Source organism: Anomalospiza imberbis, chromosome 6 (assembly GCF_031753505.1).
Source record: "Anomalospiza imberbis isolate Cuckoo-Finch-1a 21T00152 chromosome 6, ASM3175350v1, whole genome shotgun sequence".
In the NCBI taxonomy this organism is placed as follows: Eukaryota; Metazoa; Chordata; class Aves; order Passeriformes; family Viduidae; genus Anomalospiza; species Anomalospiza imberbis.
This window is the reverse complement of record NC_089686.1, coordinates 35,800,466-35,822,243: the sequence shown is the minus strand read 5'-3', so window position 1 is coordinate 35,822,243 and position 21,778 is coordinate 35,800,466. Positions and strand designations below refer to the sequence as shown.

At 37.2% G+C, this 21,778-nt stretch overlaps 1 protein-coding gene across 3 annotated transcripts in view; it reads right to left on the bottom strand.

Annotated features, from left to right (window-relative positions):
* Positions 1-1,930: 1,930 nt before the first annotated feature.
* Positions 1,931-21,778, bottom strand: part of RBM25 (RNA binding motif protein 25) — a 32,948-nt gene continuing 13,100 nt past the window's right edge. For 2 of the 3 annotated variants that reach the window (XM_068193329.1, XM_068193331.1), the window contains exons 6-19: positions 20,952-21,112; positions 18,193-18,375; positions 15,951-16,004; positions 15,617-15,700; positions 11,760-12,037; positions 10,706-10,916; positions 10,316-10,405; positions 8,644-8,717; positions 7,791-7,941; positions 7,122-7,446; positions 5,850-6,124; positions 5,302-5,400; positions 4,555-4,602; positions 1,931-3,504 (exon numbers count right to left, since the gene is read on the bottom strand). In XM_068193329.1, coding sequence (XP_068049430.1) covers positions 3,412-3,504; positions 4,555-4,602; positions 5,302-5,400; positions 5,850-6,124; positions 7,122-7,446; positions 7,791-7,941; positions 8,644-8,717; positions 10,316-10,405; positions 10,706-10,916; positions 11,760-12,037; positions 15,617-15,700; positions 15,951-16,004; positions 18,193-18,375; positions 20,952-21,112 — 2,126 coding nt within the window. In that variant the 3' untranslated portion in view covers positions 1,931-3,411. The remainder of the gene's footprint in view (positions 3,505-4,554; positions 4,603-5,301; positions 5,401-5,849; positions 6,125-7,121; positions 7,447-7,790; positions 7,942-8,643; positions 8,718-10,315; positions 10,406-10,705; positions 10,917-11,759; positions 12,038-15,616; positions 15,701-15,950; positions 16,005-18,192; positions 18,376-20,951; positions 21,113-21,778) is intronic. The other variant, XM_068193330.1, reaches the window with a different exon arrangement.

Here is a 21,778-nt window from a genome sequence, read left to right as displayed (position 1 = left end):
TACAGAATATGAAAAAGTATGACTCAATTGTAATATAAAACCCAACAGCTTGCAGTTTTCAGTGTATCCACTTTCCAAAATACTACTCCTGCAAGCAGCTATCTAGCAACCTTGTTTAATAAAACCAGGAAAGGTCTACTTCCCTCTCAGGAAAGCATAAAACACAGGAATTCAATAAGAAGCTAAGCTCTGTTTAGGGCCTTTCCCCTGCCCACATTTAGAGCCATTACCATCTAGCCAGATCATTATTTTTAGTACAGGTTCCTGCCTAAAGAGAATGAAGGAAATAGCCAAGATTAGAAAGACCAAATCAGCAGGTGAGCAGGTTAAATACTCTAAGAACAAAATAAGACTCTCACCAACTTAAAAGATAATGCAAAAATATATTTTTTTTTGGTAATGGATCTTACTTGCTCCTTGTTTCCCATTTCTTTTCAGTGCATATTAATGAAGAAAAATGATACTTAAGATTTTGTATCTACATATTCCAAATTCTGAATGGCAGTTACACAAAATGATTATCAGGAGAATAAGAACATGTGTTATGTCAAGTTTTAAAGTCTTATTCCACTGTAAGGTCCAGATGAACAAGTACATCCAGTTCTGCTGTGTAATTACTGGTGCTTTTTCATTACAGTGTGTGGAACTTCTGGAGCAACATTCCCTAATGGTATGGGTTGTACTATGGCATGATGCACTGAGTACCTGGTGGCAACATCTGTACTTTACTCAGGTATCCCATTCTGAGCACACTCTTGATCTGTGTCTAATGTAACACAGAGTGTGTATTACACCATACATCCAGACAGTGAAGTGTAGTAATATTGGCAAAAAAGGCTTTTTCTACCCCAGATTTTCCAAATTTCAAGATGAATAATTGAAATAATTCTGAAATAATTCTGTTAGCGCATGTTGAAGGTTAACAAACAGAAGTTACTTGCTGTACTAAGAACCTCACCACTACATAACTTGTTATACTCCCCAGCATCACTGACACAAAATCACTGAGACATAGTAACAAAACTTTCAGTAAGAGGTAAAAGTAGAAATGACTTTATACTTGCATTCTGAAACAGGAAAAGCTGATAAGCCAAACCAGACTTCATCTAGTGAACATTCCTGTCTTCTTCCACTACTGAACAAAACCTGAACTTCCACAAAACTGATTTTTTGATGATATCACAATGATTCTATATACTTATTTAACACTTCAGCTTAGAGTTTACATGTCTTTCTCATCCAGGCACCTTCAGTCTCCTTAGGAGAGTACAAGCTTACGTCCATTGCACACACAGCTTTAGTTTAGGGCAGAAAGTTTCACAACTTGAGCTTTCTCTGAAGAATCCAGATGAGGATGTTGGGCAATCTGTCACACAGTGGCATTACAATGCATTTGTCACATTTGTTTTAACTACTATTCATGAGAGAATGCCATTTACCAGGTCAAAAGGCACTCATGAAGTTCACTCTCCCTCTTCTCTGTATTTGCTACAAACAGAGCAAGCTTTGAATTTATTTAGCATTTGAAAACTTTTTGGTAAATGATGATGCAGAACTTTATAGGGAGAACAGGGAAGTAATTTCTTAGGGTTGCAACCATCAAGTTGCAGAAAAAAATAGGAAGATTGCAACATGTAGGCATGCAAACCAAAACATTCTCAGGCAAACTCAAGCACAGCGTGAAAGTAACATCTAAGCATGACACTTCAAGTTAAAAAAAAAACATTAAGTGGTGTGTAGTATAGTATCACAGGGATGAGAAAGAACATACTGGAATCACATCTAAATTTGCAGGCTTCTAGTCACCTGATATAAGCAGGACGTAGTTTTAAACCCCCCACCTCCCCCCAATTTGGGAACACTTGATTCAGTTAAGTGTTAAATACAATTGCATGCTGCATAAGACTCCAAAAGAATATCAACCCTTAAATCAAATATATACATTTTTAATATCTGAAATATTTACATGGTGGAACCTATACACGATCCCAATTGTTAAGAACAGTGTTTTCAAGTGTCCTCTCCAGATACAAAGAACTAGTAACTCAAGGTTACAGTTATCTTTTCTGAACAGGTCAACCTGTATCCTTCAGTTAAATACAATACAGAGATACTGGAACACCTTTACCTAATTTGTTTGCTATTAAGAATTTTGTTTCAAAAATTAAAAATAACTTTGAGACCGTTTGCTCCCTGGAACACAGTCCTCCTGCAATCAAAACAGCTCACAGCACATTATAGATTTGACTTCTTACCCAGGTATGAGATTAAAAAAATGCAGTTTACAGTACATGTCATCATTTATACCATATCAGTCTATTTATAAAAAAAACATACAAACAAGGCAGGAAAATATTACCCTCTTTTTGTGGACAACAGACTGCATACAGTAGAAAACAAAAGTCAGGGCTAGTTTAACAGTATGGATAAAAACAAGATTTCAGCTTTGTTTGAAAACTTATGTTTTAGTTTACATGGTTTGTTTTTTTTTTTTTATTTTTTAATAGACAGTTACATCCAAACAGGGCTTTTTGTTTTGTTTCTAAATACTAAAAAAAAAAAAAAAAAGTTTTAAAAAATAGTTTCTTCTTAAAAAAGCCATCTGATTATTTTGGAGACAGAAGGAATAGTACGTAGGGCTAAAATGAAATTGAGCAGAAGAAAAAACCAAAAACCATTAGATAGCACTTACTGAATTTAGGTCCTGCTCTTGTTTTAACTGAGCAAATAAAAAAATTTCCTGTGATTTGCACTTTCTGGGAAAGAAGCACAGCATCTGCAAGAGATTAGGTTCCCAGCTTCATTAGTAACTCTTAACAGGCAACAAAATACTAAGAGTACTACTGGTTCACATTGGAAAGAGAAGTTTGAAGGAACTCCTTTTTCAGTCAGATGAAGAGATTAAATTAACACACAAAGCTGTTCTGTGAAAACAGCTTGAGACGCTTATTTTTTAACTGTATTTTGATCATTTCTTAAATAAAAAAGGGGAAGTGTGCTCCCAAAAAAACACTGATAAACTTGCAGTAAAATCCTTTGTCTTCATCTGTAACTGATATAGTTCCACATTAAGTGCAAATGTTTTGCAAAACAGGGGATTTCTTTTTCTTAATATTTACAAAAATCAGAGTAACATAACAAAATTACCAAAGAGCATGTACAGTAGCTGCAGCTTATAAAACATACCGGTAATTGTACCTCATGTATTATAAAGAGAACCAATGCAGGATTTCATAACTAATTGAGAAGGGTAAAAGGGGCCTCAGAGCAGAGGACAAAAAAATTCACATTTTCTACATAAAAAAATACAGGTCTCAAGTCTCTGAGAACAGAGAGAATTCAAAGTCTCTGAACAATGGGAGAAAAAAAAGCCCAAAATTGACATGGAACCCTAGAAGCAAGGAGAGTGCTTTATTTCACTAGGCCAATCTTCTTTGCTTCTGTCTCGTATATCAACAACCTCCACATTTTCACTATGAAAACTTCAGCTTCTTCATCTAGTACCTGTAGGAAATACACATTTTACAGATTATTTTTTAGGTTATGCATTCCAGTTATAAAGACTAATTGTAGATACAGCAGAAGAAAATGGATATAGCACAAATCTTTGAGAGAGGGACCGAATGAAACTCTGTCGAGTTTGTCTGTCCAGCATCAGTGACATGACCAGGCTCTAACAACATACTTGTATAGGGCAGCTGTTGAGCACTTAGAGGTAGAAGCATCAATAAACTAGTATCCAAAAGTGCTTTGGGAAGAGGCAGAGAAATGGCAGGCTTGGAAACAATGTAAGAACAAGACATTCACATGTGGTATCTTCCCTTACATTAACCCCTAATCTCTGCTCATTTTTGTTTGGAACTTTCTTGGATATTTGTTAAATAAACCCTCAATGGATTTCTCTTCCCTGAACTTATTATCTAGGCTTTTCTTGAATCGGTAAAACTTTTACTGTGCACAGTATCTCTCCGAAGTTCCCCAAGTCACCTACTAATCACACCAAAACCAATCTACTATCTTGCACTATGCATGTGGTTCCTACCAACTTTGCCTCCAAGTTTCCTTACAGGAAGAGAGTGGATTAGTTTTTATTCACTTTCAGTGTGTGAAAACATGGTGGAACAGTAGCATTATTTCATACTGTTTGTCTCTTCCAACACCAAGCAAAGAAGAGCTTTTACTTTTTTACAGAAAAATCACCTTTTCCTCATTAATTAGGAAAAGACCCACTAAACCACTAATAAAAATCTATTCCTAAGAATGAGAAGGAATAAAAGTTTTTATTTCTGATACAGTTCTGTTATTGTTGATTTTGACATCTACTGTTAGGGACAAAAATTTTTGTTCCACATTTCTGAGTACTGAGAAGCTCTGAAGAGGGGTCAGTAATTTGAACCTAGCTGCTGTAACTGCAAAAATAACACCTGTGCTAGCATGATGTGCTTAATCATATCTAACGCATGTTTTCTGTTATGGACTCTTGCTATTTTGCATAATTGACTTTTAGCTTCAGTAAAATGTAGAAGGTATAACAGTTACAGAATTTCTGCTTACCATGGCAACATCATCCAGTATGCTCTGAGGTGAGCTGTGAGCCATAACCTGGAAGAAACAAATGTTTTTAGACTGAAAACTTAGACTAAACCCTATATACATTTTTGGACAAAATCCAGCTATGTCCAAGGAATTCTGAAAGCTCTGCACGTGCAAGAAGTATTTGCAGTTCATCAGGTTCCAGTAATAGCCATAGCAAAAATTAGTATTGAACTGCGTCAGAATCCATCATAGCGAGTACTAGTTTATGGCAAATTACTGAGGAGTAAGTTCCAGGAAGCTCCAGAGATTCACAGGTCCTGTATTTGCTGGCTATTCTTATATCTCCAATTATGTTTTCTAAATTTAAAGAAAAAGCTTTTCTTCCTTCAACAATAAGCTGCTAATGGACAACAAAGGCAAAATTCTCCCTGTATCACTCCTAACTGGATTTCTCATCTACCCGTTAAGTATTTAATTTTTTTTCCCCAGAACCAAGTATGTTGTCTTTCAATACCACAGAATTCCATTTATTTACATATATACACACACCTGTATATAATGTAAGCATGGTATAAATATTCAACTTCTGCTTTTGACTTTCTGCTAATCAACTGTGTCAGAAAACTCTCAGGACTTGCTTTGCCTCTCACATGGTAGCCCCAAGATAAACCAAGACAAGCCATTATAAATATGAGTACAGGAGTCACTGCTGCATTTTAAACAGGGAGAAAATCTGCTTTCACAGAGAAAGCAGAAGATACGAACCTTAGAGCAAACAAAGTCAACTAGTGTGGCTTCTTCTTCACCAATATATTCTATTATTTTCTTGTTAATCCATGGTCTAATTCGACGTTCCATTAGTGTCTGGGAAAAAAAAAACACAAAACCAAAATTAATAATTACTTTAAACATCACTCTGTTGCAACAACTGCCCAATAGGCATCTAGAAGACTCAATCAGCTATTTCGCAGAAGATACATTTTGCTATCAATGATATAACCCTCAAGAGTTTTGCCATCTGCAAGTATTTCTGAGAGCCGCTCAAACATGTTTTTACAGTGTCTTTTTTCCTCCTTCCATAAAACTGCTGGATAATTTGTAGTGGCAATTCGGGAGAAATCAAACAAAAATAAGCAGGCATACTTCAGAATAAGGATTATGTATGAACAATAAATAGAGGACTCAAGTTTGACTCCACTAGATGATGATGCTCCAATCCACTGGGATCCCAGTAACCTTGCTTTTCTATTCAATTATAATGTTTACTTGGAAAAATTAAGCCTTTTTTAAAATGGTTAAATGAATCAACTTACTGAATCCACTATTGACCAGTCAAGAGGATAAGCAAAGAGCTCTGGTTTTGCTGTGGGTATCTTCTCAATGAGACTCTTAATGTGCTTGCGCTTTTCTTCTGTATTGACACTGCCTTTGATATTGCTTTTATCTTCTTCTCCATAATCCAGGGGAACAAGTTTCCTTTTCCGGGGCACATCATCACTGTCTTCATCATCAAATTTATTGAAAACACTATCCACAGCAAGTTTCTTCCTTTTTACAGCATTGGGCTGATTAGGACTGTTGCAGGCACCTACAATCCAAAAGGCAGAGCAACATTCATCAACTGCAATTGAAACTAGTTTGCTCTTCCCCCATTACTTGAGGAATATTGCTTTGTATGCTACATAAATGTCTAGGAATGCCTGGCATTGACTTTTAGTCTCTCAAACTCTGTTGCAAAAGTGGCAAAAAAGGTAAAGATTTTTAATGGAGTTTGTTCAAGACTGACCCATTAGAAAAACAGGGTCTTCTTTCTCTGCCCTGAAACCAATTAGCACTCTCTCTGATGGAAGACTATAGTCAAGCCCCAGCCTTAGCCAAGGCAGAGCAGAGAGTGAAAGGCTGCAAGGCATTAAGAAAAGCGTTCATCAGCCTAATACCACAGTCTCTCATAATTCAAGATATAACAGTGTGAGCTCAAAGTGCAGCCCAGCATAACTTAATCAAAATAGTAAATAAAAAACACACAAACCTTCTGGAATACAAATGTTCTTAGTTCTGCTGCTCAGAATTATTTTTTTAACAGCAGGAAATTGCTATAGTACTAAGGAAATCTAGGCTCAAATTTCACTCACAACTGTCATCAGTTCACTGTGATATCCTTAAAGGAGAAAAAAATCTAATTTTTTTTTTTTTTTCCTTCAAATGGGTTTTAAGTAAACATAAGAACTACCTAGGTCTTAAATTTAACATATGCTTACACCAATGAAAAGTAGCAGTAAGTTTAAAGAGATATTTACAGATATATTAAGGTGAAAATAACCAATCCTAGCTCAGAACATTCCTACAAAAATTAGCCCTTGAAAATGCCTAAATTTCCCTCCTTTTTTGCCCTCAAGGTTTTGGATGAAGAGAGCGCTGTAAAATGTATCTTCTGGATAGGTCAACTCAAGCACAGCATCTGGATAACAACTACTTGATATAAATACATCAAACCATACGACATATTTGGAAAACCATGTGGCTACTCAGCTTGACAATTTTTATTTTGATCCCATATGGAAGACTGAAATAAAACATAAACTTGCCCAATTTGAGGCTGAGTCCTATTTTGGGCCGATGCTCCTCCAGTTGTTGCTGTTCAGGTGAATTTTCATGAGGGATAATAATGCCACAGGGAGATTCATCACCAGGTGTGTTAGGAGTTGCATTTCCACTAGCTGAAGAAACAGATGGAGCAGAACTGATGGGTCGTAAAGTTGGTTTAAGGCAGGGCTTTTGTTCAGGCTCCTCCTCCTCTTCCTCTGGCTCTTCTCTTTTTTCTTCTTTTTCTGCCTTGTCTTCCTCTTCCTCCTCAGATTCTGGCTCTTGTTTTATTTGTGGCTGCCTACGCCGCTCAGCCTCCTGCTCCATCTACAATGAAACAGACAATTAGCAAAAACAGAAGGTCTCTCAAAACCAGTACTGTTTGAAAAGAATCTAAAGATCCTTCTCCTTGTTAGTCAAGAAAAATACATGTAACTACTGGCATTCTGGTAAGGAATACTGATTAATTCAAATTTGTTTTCAAACTCCATAAAATCTGGATGTTGATCTGGAAAGATTTTTTGTTTCCATTGTTCCTACTGCCTATCTGGACTTTTTTACAAGAAAAAGTGAATAGAGAAAATAGTAAATATCAGATCTCTTACACAACTTTGCTCAATACAACCAGAACACAAAGGACTCGTTTTCCTGTCAGACCAACAGCAACTCACCCTCTGAAGTTCTGCATCTGGATCTGGATGTCCTTCGGCCAGAAGACGCTGCCTGATTTCTTCTAGTTCTTCTTTTTCCCTTTTCCTATCTCGCTCATCTGCTTCCATCTCCTTCTCCCTGTCTCTTAGCCTCTTCTGAAGAGCACTACCCCTATAAAAGATACATATTTTTTATTGAGAGAACATTTCAATGAGGGTCTTGTACCACAATACAAGAAAAACTTCATGCAGATATATCCCCCACTAAACGCAAATAAGATTCATAAGAGCACCTGGCGTCCCCTGTTTTCGTAACATTAGAATCCTAAGATACCAGTTCTCAACCTTACTGCACAGAATCTACCCCACCACATTAAACAGAAGTAGAGAATGTGGCTGCTGATCTCTTTAGAGAAAGAATTAAGTTTTATAGGTATTTGGCCAGAACCACTTCTACTATATTAGTTTTATGCAAATGTTAGTTAGTCCCACATTGAAGGATGTTCCAAATAATTTACATTAACAAGCTTGATCTTCATATTATTTACATGAAGCTTCTTTGCAGTGAATTATTTAGAGGCATGCTTGCTCCCTTCTCCCGGCTCCCAGCACCTTATTTTGACATTACACTGACCTCTGCCCTGCCTCACAAAACTAAAGTGATAGGAATGAGGAGCAACTCCCAAGCATTAACCAGTAGAAGTAAGGAGCTTTGCTTTTCCCTCTGTCACTTATCAAGTGACACAAAAAAAAATTAGATAATTACTGCCACATTACCAGGCAAATATAAACTCCATAAGCCTCTGCCAACAAAACCCATAATTGTGTTTAAATTAACAATGGACATTTTTTTGTTAGGAATACAAAGACATACCTGTAGTATTTTGGATCATCTCTGTCATCATCATAATCTTCTAAGAATTCTTTCAACCGTTTGGCTTCTTTTGCCTGCAAGGAATCGAAATTTAAATAATGATTTCTGGTTTCCTTTCCAGGAGTTTAAAATTTATTTATATTATTAGCAAGTTAATTGTAGATCTACTCTGCTTTAAACTAAAAATACAGAGTTTTCCAAACAGAAAATGGAAAAGTTTTGGTATTGCATCCAGAGAGTCCACTGGTATTGTGTCACTGATTTGTGCATATATATATATATATATACACACACACATAAACCAAAGCAATATATATATGTGGGTGAGCATGTATTTTGTTTTCCATTATAGATGAAGAGGATCAAAAGTTCCTTTTCTCCAAATCCTTTAAGTCTGTTACTGAGTATTTTAACATGGCAGCCTAAGTGTATTTTATCAGTACTGCTTTGTTTCAAGAGCTTTTTTAAGACAGTCATGCACAGAAACAAATCCGATGGCTGCTCCTAGGATAAGCACCCTCCTTTTGTGGTACTGAAACAAAGCATGTGGCACTCATGTACAGGCTTATGTGATATTAATGTGCAGGCCAAACACTGTAGGGGGTGAAAGAGAAAGAGAGAAGACACTTTCTCCCCCTCTGATAAAAGAGGCAAAACCCCTAGTTCTTTAAGGGGAATTAAATTAGGACCTTCTAACGTGTATTTAAGCAATATCCTTAAACCAACAACAATATATTTCTGTGCTAATGACTTTGAGAAACAAATTATGATCATGGTTGTAATTTCAGCACAAAATGAAACACTATTTTCTACAACTGCCATCCACAGCCAGCATCCAGGAGGATTTGGAATGGAAAATATCATTGAGTCAATTTCAAATATTTTTTTCCCCTCATGCATATAGAGGGAAAACCTGGATTCCACATGAAACAATATATTCCATAATCCTCTATCCCCTGTGTGCTTCTTTGCATATACAGCTTTGAAGCAATTTATAACCCATTCTCTACTCTCTCAACATCTCTCCTTCTCTGGAAATCAATGAAGTGAAATAACACCCCTAGAACTTAAAATAACTTCTTTATGCTTTAGCATAAAATGATGAGATTACAGAATTATCTATCTTCCTAAAGTGTCTTTTCCAACAAAGCTTCCAAGTGTTACATTGGTAACTGTGATAATTTCACAACTAATGAACTAAGGACAGGCATTTATCAAGTGTGTAGATACATTGAAGAATATTGTCTCATATCTCATAAAAGGTTTGGGCACATGAGCAGGTTGGAAGTTAAAGAAACAGGTCTAGTTCTACCTGCATGACATAGAACACACAGTAGGTTTTGTCACAAATCTGACACAAGTTACAGATGTAATAGTATGTGATGACCAGACCACAGTATTTTGCAGCTGCCTACTTCTCACTCTTCTGCCTTCACAAGGCCAAACCACTAGGAGGCTTTGTTTTTCAGATTTTAAATAGTACTCCCACTTACCAGACATCTTCTGTTACAAGTCTATTAACTAGGGATTTTTTAGGTATAAAAACACACATGGCCTTTATAAAAAATGAGAGCTCTATTACTATCCATAAACGTAACAGTAGAATATTCCATTCTAAATGGGACCAGGAGAACAAGGCAGGGAAAATTACATGTCAAACTATAAGCCTTACCATTTCCCGTCTTCTTTCTTCTTCCCTCTCAGCCTCTTTTTCATATTCTCGACTTTTTTTTCGTTCTCTGATTTCCCAGTTTTTAAGACGCTGCAACAGAAGAAAATACATTTCAATCCTCAAGAACATTAAGAACAGCAGTATTACAAAGTTAGTATGGACTGCTTTTTAAAATAACTGTACTATAAATAATTTGCATAATTTTAATTCAAAACGTCCAAATAAAAAGTCTGTTTTGACAGTGACTTACATATTCTGCCCCAGCTCATGTATTCAAAGGATAAAAAACATATTTAGGAAAAGGAGAATGATGCATTTTATACTAGAGGATTTATTATCAACTCTCAGGAACTTCTTTTTATTTAAAGAACCTTAAAAATTCCAACCTACCTCTTGATATGCAGCTTCCTTTTCACGCAGTTTCCTCTCCAGTTTTCGTCGTTCGTAGGCATCTTCTTCATCTTCTTCTCGGTCTCTCTTCTTATCCTTTTCCCGCTCTCTTTCCCGCTCTCTTTCCCGTTCTCTTTCCCGTTCCCTCTCGCGTTCTCGTTCTCTTTCCCTCTCCCGTTCTCGTTCTCTTTCCCTGTCTCTGCTTTTTTCTCTGAAGGAGGAAAAAATCCCAAAGTTCAGTAGAGAGCCTTCCTCTCCTTTCAATCAAATGATTAATAGCATTTTAAAGGTTATTTTCCTTCTGTAGTTGTAGAAGATGATTAGCTGGTATAGAAATGGGCATAAAATCAATACTTACTGATGGGTATTCAAAAACCCGCTAAAAGCAGTTGTTTGAACGCTAACCATTAAATAGCAATATCTACAGAAACTAAGCATGAGCATATGGCAATTTCTTACAAGACTGTGTTAGCAGTTCTCCACAGCCCAAACCACCAGAAATAAAGGGTATCCTTAACAAATCTTTCATGTTTATGTGGCTTACAGACAATTTTAACACTTCTGACCAGATGATTTAATGAGAAAGCAGCACTTGGAATATGATATGATTAATTACAGTTTGAAAGCATAATCCCCTTGCTTTTACTAAAAAAACCCACAATCCAAACAAAAAACCCAAACGAAACCCCCCGAAATCCAATCAAGAAGCCCACCATGTAAAATAGGAAATGATAAAACCTGCTTAAGCTAAGAAATACCACAAACATAAGATAACCTTTAGCAGGAATAAAGCTAATAATGAAAAACAGGAGATACTTGAGATAAAATCAGTATACTTATATCATAATTGGAGAGTTGCTTACTGCATATTGCAGTTTTTATATTCTTGTACTGTGGGGGAAATCAAGTATTCTCCCAGTCTGGATTTCCTGCTGTTACTCTGATCTTCCACGAGGATCCTTCTCTTTAGAATGGCAGTTGATCTACTAACTATATGCATTTCGTAAACAGCCCTAAGAAAAAGTGAAATAAATAGCAGCTGAAGTACATTTACCTTGATCTGCTCCGATCCTTGCGATCTGAACTCCTTTCTCGATCTCTGTCCCGGTCTCTGTCTCGTTCGCGGTCTCTGTCTCGGTCCTTAGTTCGGTCACGGTCCCTATCTCGTTCCCGTTCACGCTCCCGTTCCTTCTCCTTCTCTCGTTCACGTTCCCTCTCTCTTTCACGCTCCCTCCTTTCTCGTTCACGCTCCCGTTCCCTTTCTCTTTCTCTGCGTTCTTTTTCAATTTCCTGTCTTTCTTTCTCCTTTTTGCCTTTTTCCTCCTCCAGTTTCTAAAAACCAACAAGAGAACTTTCATAGTTAATTTTGTAGTTACACAAACTGGATATTCCCGACGCAACACACAAGGCTGGTAATGGAAATACCAAAACCGCCACTGATTTTTAAACATTAAATAGGGTTTGGTGGGTATTTTTTGGAACTCGTATGTATGAAATCAAAATGCAGCAATCACAAGACTAAGTTTCGTGCAAAAGCACAGATCTACACAGACCAGCAATCTCCAACCTTAGCAGAGTAGGGCTGGCCTTGTATTATGAGCTGACTAAACTGCACATTCAGTGTGCACTACCAGTCATGACTCAGGTGGGACTCAAATTCCACTGGCCCTATAAGCCAGTTGGGTACAACTAAAGTGAACTTCCAGTTGATAAAATTAACTCTGTTCAATTAGGAAAATATATTTCAGTGGAATGCTAACTGGGACAGTGAGTTGTTTCCCAAAAAGTCTTGGCACACCAAAACCATCCTAGATGAAAACTTGGGTAAAGAAATATATCCACTTACACATGGTGCATGTGGTTAAACAGTGAAGAAAACTTTCACTTTTCCCCTTTTCCCTCCCTAAAAAAGTTCTAAGTGTTCATTGGTATGAACTGGACTCCGCAGAATGGAATCTTAACTTCCACCACTGCAAGATGGAGACAGTTAAAAAAAGGTTGGAAATAGCTCTTTTGAAACACAGAAACTAAAGGTTACCTGCTACAGTTTTACTAAAAATTGTACAAAATTGCCACTTTTTTCATATAGAAACAGTTCTTATGACCAGAATTCCTATAAGACAATAGAAAATACATCAACAGAATGATAGATAAATCCATCCTTGGAAGCAATTGTTATGTGTTCACTTACAGATGCTGTGCTAGGACATGGACCGCCAACACTGGATTAACCTTGCCTATTAGCTATGTTTCTGGGAGGAAGAGCAAGTACACGGTTCACAAATATACCAAATAACAACCAAATATACCAAATTTCAACCTGATGGATGCAAGAACACCACTTTTTGAACAAATATTGAGCAGAATAAACAGGTTTATCCCCTTTGGCTCCACGTTTACCAACACTGAAATGAAATTAAAAACTGGAACAATGAAACAGCATTTTCTCTGGTTTGTGTTTTTTTGTTCTTTTCTTTTAAACAAAGCATTTAAGACAACTTTAAAAAGCAATCTTACCTGATTAGTGTTCTTCTGCCAAAGGCACAGGGACCAGAGAACCGACAAAGGATTACAGAAATAAAGCTATTTCACTAGTGATTAATGTATCCAGTGAAACTATGCTGCATTGATAACACAATACAGGCAAACCCATGTTGGATACATTGAAATCACAAAGGAAAAAGGGACTAAAAATGGTAGGAATTGGTAGAAAACTGATGTGAAAAAAAAAACCAACAAAACTTAGATCCTATAATACACACTGGGCTGAAAAACTTATTTCTAAGGACTGTATTAACCAGGAGCTTTACAGTGTTAAACCTCAGTAGGGTCAAATGTTAAACTAGGATGTCAACTTTTAAAAACAACTTACCTCAAATTTCATATACTTTTAAAGAAAGTTTACATACTGAAGTGGTTGATACTTACAGGTTATCTTAGATGTTCCAATAGAAATTTCTTTAGTTGAACTCCTGCTTTTTCACCACTCTCAAAAACTTTGTTTATTGTGAGATTTCTCAAGAGAGTGGGTTTCTTTCTTTTGTTAAAAATATAATCAAAGAAGTGTAAATACACATGCACAAGTTTTGGTATATTAAAATCCTTTTCTTAAGTCCACTTCCTTAAAATCCAATTGAAAAAATAAACTGGTGTATTCTGTAATGAAAATCTGACCTCAGTCAACTTCTGTAAACCTAAATAAAAGGATCTGACAGGGTAATGGGATGGGAACGGTATCAGATAAACTGAAGTAATGAACAGAAATGAACAGGTAGAAGAATTATAAATCTTACCTTGAGCTCTCTTCAGACTCGTCCGTGCTGTAAATGGACGCCCCCTGCAATGCTGATACCCTGACAGTCTGTCGTTATTGTTTATAAACTCATACCAAAAACATGCAAAGGTTCACTGTGCTCACTAGCCCGCTGCTAAGGATTCAACAGCCCGTTTTAAACATATCCAATATACACAATGACTATTTCCAGTTGATTTTTAATGTTAAGAAATCCAAAATAGCCCCCCAAAAATACAAATCAAGGGCAGTGAAATGCCCAACAGCTTCTGAAACAGTGAAGCTTGGTGGTTTTTTTGTTTGTTTTGTTTGCAATTTAAAAAAAGTATTATTTGTTTGCATTTTAGTATCAGTGACAACTTGGGGCTTGGACTTGAATGTAATTCTACTGAAGTTTCACCACTAACCAGTTTCACATTCAATTGCTGAGTTTCTTCAGTTGACTTTTTCTAGATTTTTCCCCCCAGGTTTCTATCTTGCAAAACTTTAGTCGAGAGAAAAATGGAAAACATGTACATACATTAACATGTAGTCACCTGTGCTCATATTAATACGGTTGCATGAAAACATGGTACCATCCCCAGTGACTGTATGTGGTAAAGCTGAACAACATGGGCGCATTTCACCTTGCTGTATCTTCAACATTTTCTCTAATGTTGATTTGGGGGTATTTTGAAAGAAAAGCGTGTGCTCAAAAGAGCAGCTTGTTGATACTTCCCTAGGCCAAGGACCACTCCAATCTTGTTGGGGAAAAATTAATACCAACTTTAAGCTAAACATTAAAATAAGAACATCACATGCATAGCTGTGCTCTCCGATCCGCAAGTATCACTTTCCAAAGCAGAAACATTCACATTTGCACTAGCATTAGTGGAAACTTCTGTAAGTGGGGACCCTGGGGTGGGACTTGATGTGCACAAACATTTCCAAGCCAGTTACCCCTTTGCATATTTTTCTGAGGGGGCATCCATAAGTATAATAAAAAACAGAAACTCATACTTACATCCTATTCCATGTTACTTTCCAAGCTGTGAGTTTCATCTTGCATTAGTCACCATATGATCTCTATCATAATGGTGGGGGTCAATGAATAGATTAGCTTTATGGGAATTTACAGTTCTTCCATGCATCTAAAGTTTGGTAAGTCTGGTAACCACTGACCTAGTTTTAATCTTCCCCCACTCTTAACTTAGAACTATTAAAATAAAAGACTTTAATTTAATTCACGTTTCATCTCTTCAAAAGTCTTGGATAATGTTACAAATCTACCTAGAGAAACACACTCAAGTGTATGTCTTATACTGCATCCCCGTTTAGCTTTCACTTATAAATATCTTGACTTAATGTATGTGTAGCAACTTAAGCTGCCTTTATTCATGCTGAAGTGAGAAGACTGAAAAATACTCAGTAGCAATCAAAGTCTTAGCATAAAGATGTCACGGGCCACTTTAACGTGGCAACTGTCTTTTTCTGACTTGTAAAGAACTACATGTATATTAAACCTAATACAAACATAATTTTAAGTGATATTGCAATGCACTGCTAAATTTTATAATAGTGGTTTTTTTTGGATTTTGAAAAAGCCTAATTTGTATCAAGTGCAAAAACAAGAATACTACCTTGTGTGTGTCTCTGAATTTACTGATCTCTCTTGATATCAGGTCTCTTTTGTCTTCCTCCATTTCTATAGCATTTATATCCTCCTAAAAAACAAGGGGGACAGGAGTAAAAGCATTAACCGCCATCTGTACAGACATAGGAGAACAAGAGAAAAGCTGAAGGTTAGAAGTTTTCAACCAGTCTTGCAAGAGATAAATAAAGTCCTTCTGCAGTACCAAACCTGACAGTCTGATGTTAATGAGTGGAAAAAAAAAAAATCAGATGGACAAGAGTCACAAATCTGGCAACTAGCAGTAAACATAGTCATTGTCAAAGCCTACAATGTAAACGAACCTTGGTGATGAGTGGATAAGGTATCAGGGGGGCCACTGGAAATCTGCGGAAAATCTGCGGAAAAATCCACGGAGATTTTTTTTTTTAAAAATTGATTGCACACTACTCTGAAAAACAATGTTTTGTATGTTTGTACTACAAAGCAATATTGTATTGCTGTGATCTCATTTCTTTGACTCAACAAAGTTACAGAAGAACCTCGCTAATTCTCCCTTTGCTGAACTACTTAAAAACACATAGTGACGTCTCATGTTAGTAAGACTTCACTGAATTACAAGTGTACTACAGGATATTAGTATGCTATAGTAGCATCAGAAACAAGGCTAAGCTACACTTGCCAAAACAAATAATTATATTTGCAGTGGGTAGTCTTGATTTTATTTACTCGCTAATTCGCAGAATTTGGTAGATTGCACCTGCTCTTATAGTTAGTGCGAATTAGCGAGGTTCCCCGTGCTTGAAATTGAAAACCAGATTCCACTCACTCTCAGCTCCCCGCACACATTTTCAACTCCCCCACAGCAGTCATGCCTTCACCCAGAAGAACTAACAGCCTCTGCTGCTAACACCAGCGGGAATCATCTCCAAACCAAGCCCTTCAGGGGACAACAGCCCCAAAGCTGGTGAGTTTCCACAACCCCCCTCACCGCCCCCACAATATATCTGCATCCACCTTCCCTTTTCCCCCCACCCTCAACAGTCTTTATCTCCCCTCTCCTTTATGGACAAGAGAACAAGCTAGTACCATCTCTTCACTCCCACCTCTATCCACACAGGCCAAAGATGGCAACTTCCAAGTTTCTTGTCTTCCTTCCCAGTATGGGAAGGATGATGGGGTGCAATTTCAACCCACAAGTGCTGCGTATTTTAAAAGAGCTCATTTGGCTACTTGACTAGCTGAGATTAGTAAAGTTCTACACAACACAGAGCTATGTGAATATCGCTCTGTCACAGGGACATACCCAGCACCCAGCTCTTCATGACTGCAAAGGTCTCTTACAATATTTAACTACCTGGCATTATTCATGGCTGTATAGATGTATATTTACCCACAGGACAATACACATTGTAATAGTGCTTGTAACAAAAAATACAGCTTATAGCATTAGACAGTGACTCATTTGCAAATTGTCATCAAAGAAAACATCTTCTCCCAAAGGGAGGGAGAGGAAAGAAAAACAAATTCTCAGCTCAGCACTTTTATACGTCAGGTTGGCCATGACTAACAACATTGTGGGAAGTTAGACTTGCTCCCTGAGGGAGATGTTTCTTGCACCACATTTAAACTCCACAAGCATTTGAAACTGCATCATTGCCTTGGAATAGGTACTTTGCAGAAGACTTAAGTGGGTAAAAATCTTGGTCAAACAATTTTCCAATCTCTTTCATATAAGGTGCAGAATAGTAGGTGGGAAAGCCCATTTTCCCATGGTTAGAAACTTTGCTGGAAAAGCTAAGTCTGAGTTTGCTTATCCTTGTTCCCCCTTCTCCATTTTATTTTAATCCATAAAAAGGTCATTCACAGAAGCAGGTCTAAACCAGAACATTCATTCCTGCTTAACATGGTTTCTTTTGCATTGCACAAGATAGGAAAGCCAGCTGACCAAATCCTGCCAAACTGAGACGTGTTTAAAAGTGATTTTGTAAGGCAGGAAGATTACAATATGCCTTTCATCCCTGAAGGATCCCTTCAAGGACATACACAACTAACGAAGTGCTTCCACATATGGGTAGACAGCTGCAACCAGTTGGATCAAGGCACACTACAAGAATGCATTATAGAAGCAGAGCGAAGTATTTTGTCAAAAACTACCAAATTCATGGCATTACAATAGCGCCCTGGCATCTTTCACTGGAAGTGGATGGTATGCAGGAACTCTTTACAGTTGTTTTTTAAGTTCTTATCTGAAAAACCCTATATGCACATACAGATTAAACTGCACTAAATTCAGTATTTCCACCTTCAGAGGGATGAAAGGTCGGTTCAGTCCTGCCCAGATTCAAACCTGTTGTTCCAAGAAGCTTATGTGCTTAAATCCCTAAACCATCCTGAAGGGATGGTGTCTATAACTGACTAGCTTTCAGCTCAAAAAAAATTAAAAAAACTGCTGCTGACATCAATACTTGTTGATTTGTTTTCTCATCAGAAGTTTAGGTTTAAAGTATTTGCACAAGGTTTGGCCATTATATAAAGGTGAGTTGAAGAAAAAAAATCTGTTTTGTCCAAAATCAAAACACATACGTCCTCCTTCTTTTCCTTTTTCTTCTTCCTGGGGTGAGAGTCAGATTCCTGGGAGGGGGCATTGAGCTCGCTGGAATATTCTCGTATTAAGACTTCAATGGCCCCTTTAATTATCTGATCTCTTCTCTTCGTTTCCTCATCCAGTGCTTCATCATCATCATTTGTTGTCTCTGGTCTGGAGTTCTAAGGAAAAATGGCAAAGTAACAGGACTTAACAAATTGAGAGTAATAGTTGTTTTATCAGAAGTTCACCTTTCATCATCACATTTATGCCCCTACAGTATTTTCTATAAAAAAAAAAAACAAAACCCAAAACAAAAAAACCACCACCACCAACAAAAAACCTATTAAAAAAAAACCAAAGAAACAAACAACTCACAACATGAAAACCAAACCACCTACAAATACAAGTAATTATCAATTGCATTATATTAGCCAGGTCTTTTCACACTGGCAATATCACAGTTTACTGCAGAGTTTTATGGAATGGCTGCAGAGAGCAAGTGTAGGACTGAATAATACAATAACATACTAAAATAGAACAGAAAAATGGTGATTAAGGCAGTACAGGAAAAGAGAGAGCACCCACACACTCCCAGAAAGGCAATCACTACAGTGCAGCTCTTGGTCAAAAGTTTTGCCTTTTATGTTCCAGAACTTCAAGTCACTTCAACAGCAGTTCCTCCAAGCCCTCTACTTAAATGCCATGCAATACGAATGCCTACCTAAAACTTCCAAGCTGCAACTTCAAATTGGAGAACTATATTAAAGAAACATCATTAGGGAAAACATTCCTTGCACAACAAATTATTTTTAAAATTATTGTTGATCAAGTACTTTGCAGTTCCCATCTTTTTGCCCATTTCAACCTTGTATGGAGGAAAAGGAACAAAAATAAGTGCCTTTCCCTAAATATTACATGAAAGCGCAGAAAGATGATGTGCACACCAAGCAAGGTAGCCCACCTCTCGATCGCCTGAATCTTTTAGAAAAATGGAATCTCACCTGAGAATCCAGCTGGGTATCCCGTCAAACGATAGGTGGTGGGTGGAGTGAGGGGGAGGGAAGGGTTGGATGGAGCAGCAGCTAAGAATGAGGGGGAAGGGAGGATTCAGTTGGAGCTGAAGAAGCTGCCAGGCCAAGGAGGAGCAGGCTGAAAAGCTAGAAGGTGGTGACAGGGGGCGGAGTTGAAGAGATCCAGGGAGAAGAAGTGATCAGGGAAAGCAGCTAATAAGATGAAGTTTTGCTTGGTGTGTCTCTGTATGAAATCATGTTGTAGTTTACATGTTTGATTTCTTAGTTCAAAATACTCGAGAAAATTTGAAACTTTTGGATCCAAGTGGCACAAGAACACCAATGATGGTATGAGCAGAATTGCAAGCAGTTTGATTACAATGCACTTCATCCATACTCCTCAGCAATTCACAGCCTTTCTTTGAACCACCACAAAAAAGATCAAAAAACCAGCCAAATGCACTAAAACCCAACAAAAACCATGGAGTTAATCTGATTCTATCATACAGTTCTCATACAGTTGCTTTCATCAAAGCCACAAACAGTACTGCTGCTGTGTTACCATAAATCCCCCCAGAATGACTGTAACTCACAGAAAACAAAATTCATGAGATGTACAAGAATTCCAGAAATACTTTAAGCTTGTTTGTAAAATCAGCAGTGAAGCAATATCACTGGTGATGCCAACATGAAACAAGGAAGTACAGAATGAAAGGGCAGTCCAATCAAGCCCTTACCTAGGCTAAGAGCTTGCTCGGTACTCCACTCAAACCTCACAAAGTTAGCACTTTGCTTTACTAAGCCATTGGATTTCATCCCAAACACAGTCAAAAATATGTCAAGAACTTCAAGTCATCATTATGCTTCTACTTCTGGTTAGGTAAAATGAAATAAAAGTATCTGTGTTTCCACTATAGTCTACATACATTTAAGAAAAATTCCAACCTGAAATGTTTAAAATTTACTTGCTACAGCATGATTAAAATTTTTAGTTCTCTAAACTAGAGCCTCTTCTCACTTAGATTTTACAGAAAAAAAATCTGTTTTAAGTGATATCTTAAAGCACATACAAAACTTTAGGAGTTAAGAGACAAAGCCCAACTTGATTGAGGTTGAAATACAGCAAAGGTTTCTTTCAGCAAAGACACATACACCATTAACTTCAATGCGAACTTGTCAATTAAGTATCTTTGCATCTCAGTAAGAATTCAACATACCAAATATCCGCAATTATTCCAGAACGGATCCTTAGATTTGGAAAGGGATAGTACAAAAGCAATTTCCCCCTCTACTAAATGTCTGAAAGCAGCCCACTGCCTGAGATCTGTCCCTTCTACTGCATGATCCACTTCTTTCCTTTTCATTTATTTGCTCCAAAAGATCATCAGTGGAAAGAAACCTCAATTCCCCTCAGACAGCAAATTTACAGATTGACAGTGTAACTTCTTCTAGGGTTTAAGCACTTTCTAAACAAAAATGAAGCAACAGAATCAAAACAAATAGCACCTATTACTACACTTTATAATGAATTACAGACTTGATTCTAGAAATGTAGTTGCAGTTTGCAGGTAAGTTCAAACACTATGGAATTAAGAGCTTACACTTCTCTGCCTTACAATATATCTTCAGACTCACTAATGTGATTCTGGCAAAATCCTAAAATGAATAAAAGACACCGAGACATGTTCACAATCTGATCTAGAAAGTAACGTTACACTGATGCAAATCATACATTATATACATACCCCATTAGATGCCTTTTTCTTTGCTTTCCATTCATCTAGTTGAGCCTTTGTCTTTGCATCAACTTTAACCAGCAGCTTCTTCTCTCCAATCTGGAGGTCATGGAGTAGTCTCAATGCCCGTAGGGTAGAATCTGGCTCCTTGTACTCACAAAATCCAAAGGCTGAAATGGATGATTGAAATGAGAAGTAAAACCACTAAAGCTCTTCAGGTAATTTACTTTGTTTAAAAACGTATTTTAAATCAATAGACTTGGAACGCAGGCACTTGTTTTAAAAAAGCCAGGAGTACACATCATAAAAACCTCAAAGTTCACTCACTGAACACATCTTTAATTAACAGTCCAATAAAAGAGATGGAACCAGTACACACATTGTAGATGTCCCATCCTTGGAAACTTCCACAGTCAGGTTGGATAGGGCTCTGAGCAACCTGATCTAGTTGAAGATGCTCCTGCCCTTCAAAGGGGGTTGGACTAGATGAACTTTAGAAGGTCCCTTCCAACTCAAACTACTCTGATTAGGTTTGTAAAAAAGCTTTTGACCTATCTGCCTTAACTAAGAAATGCAGTCTATACAACGACATCACAAGTGGATTTGCAATTGTCTGACGACCAAGACCATCAATCAAAAGCTCACTGTTAAACTAGAGGGAAGGGTTTCAAACTTTCAAATATTTCAAACTAGGTTCTTCACAGCAGTTACACAGAAGTGTTAAATGAGAAAAACATTTTTGACACCAGAATAAAAAAAGTGTGAGATATAAAAAAGCTGAATGAACTGAACTACATCCTTAACAAGAAAACCCCACAAACCTAGTAAGATACAAA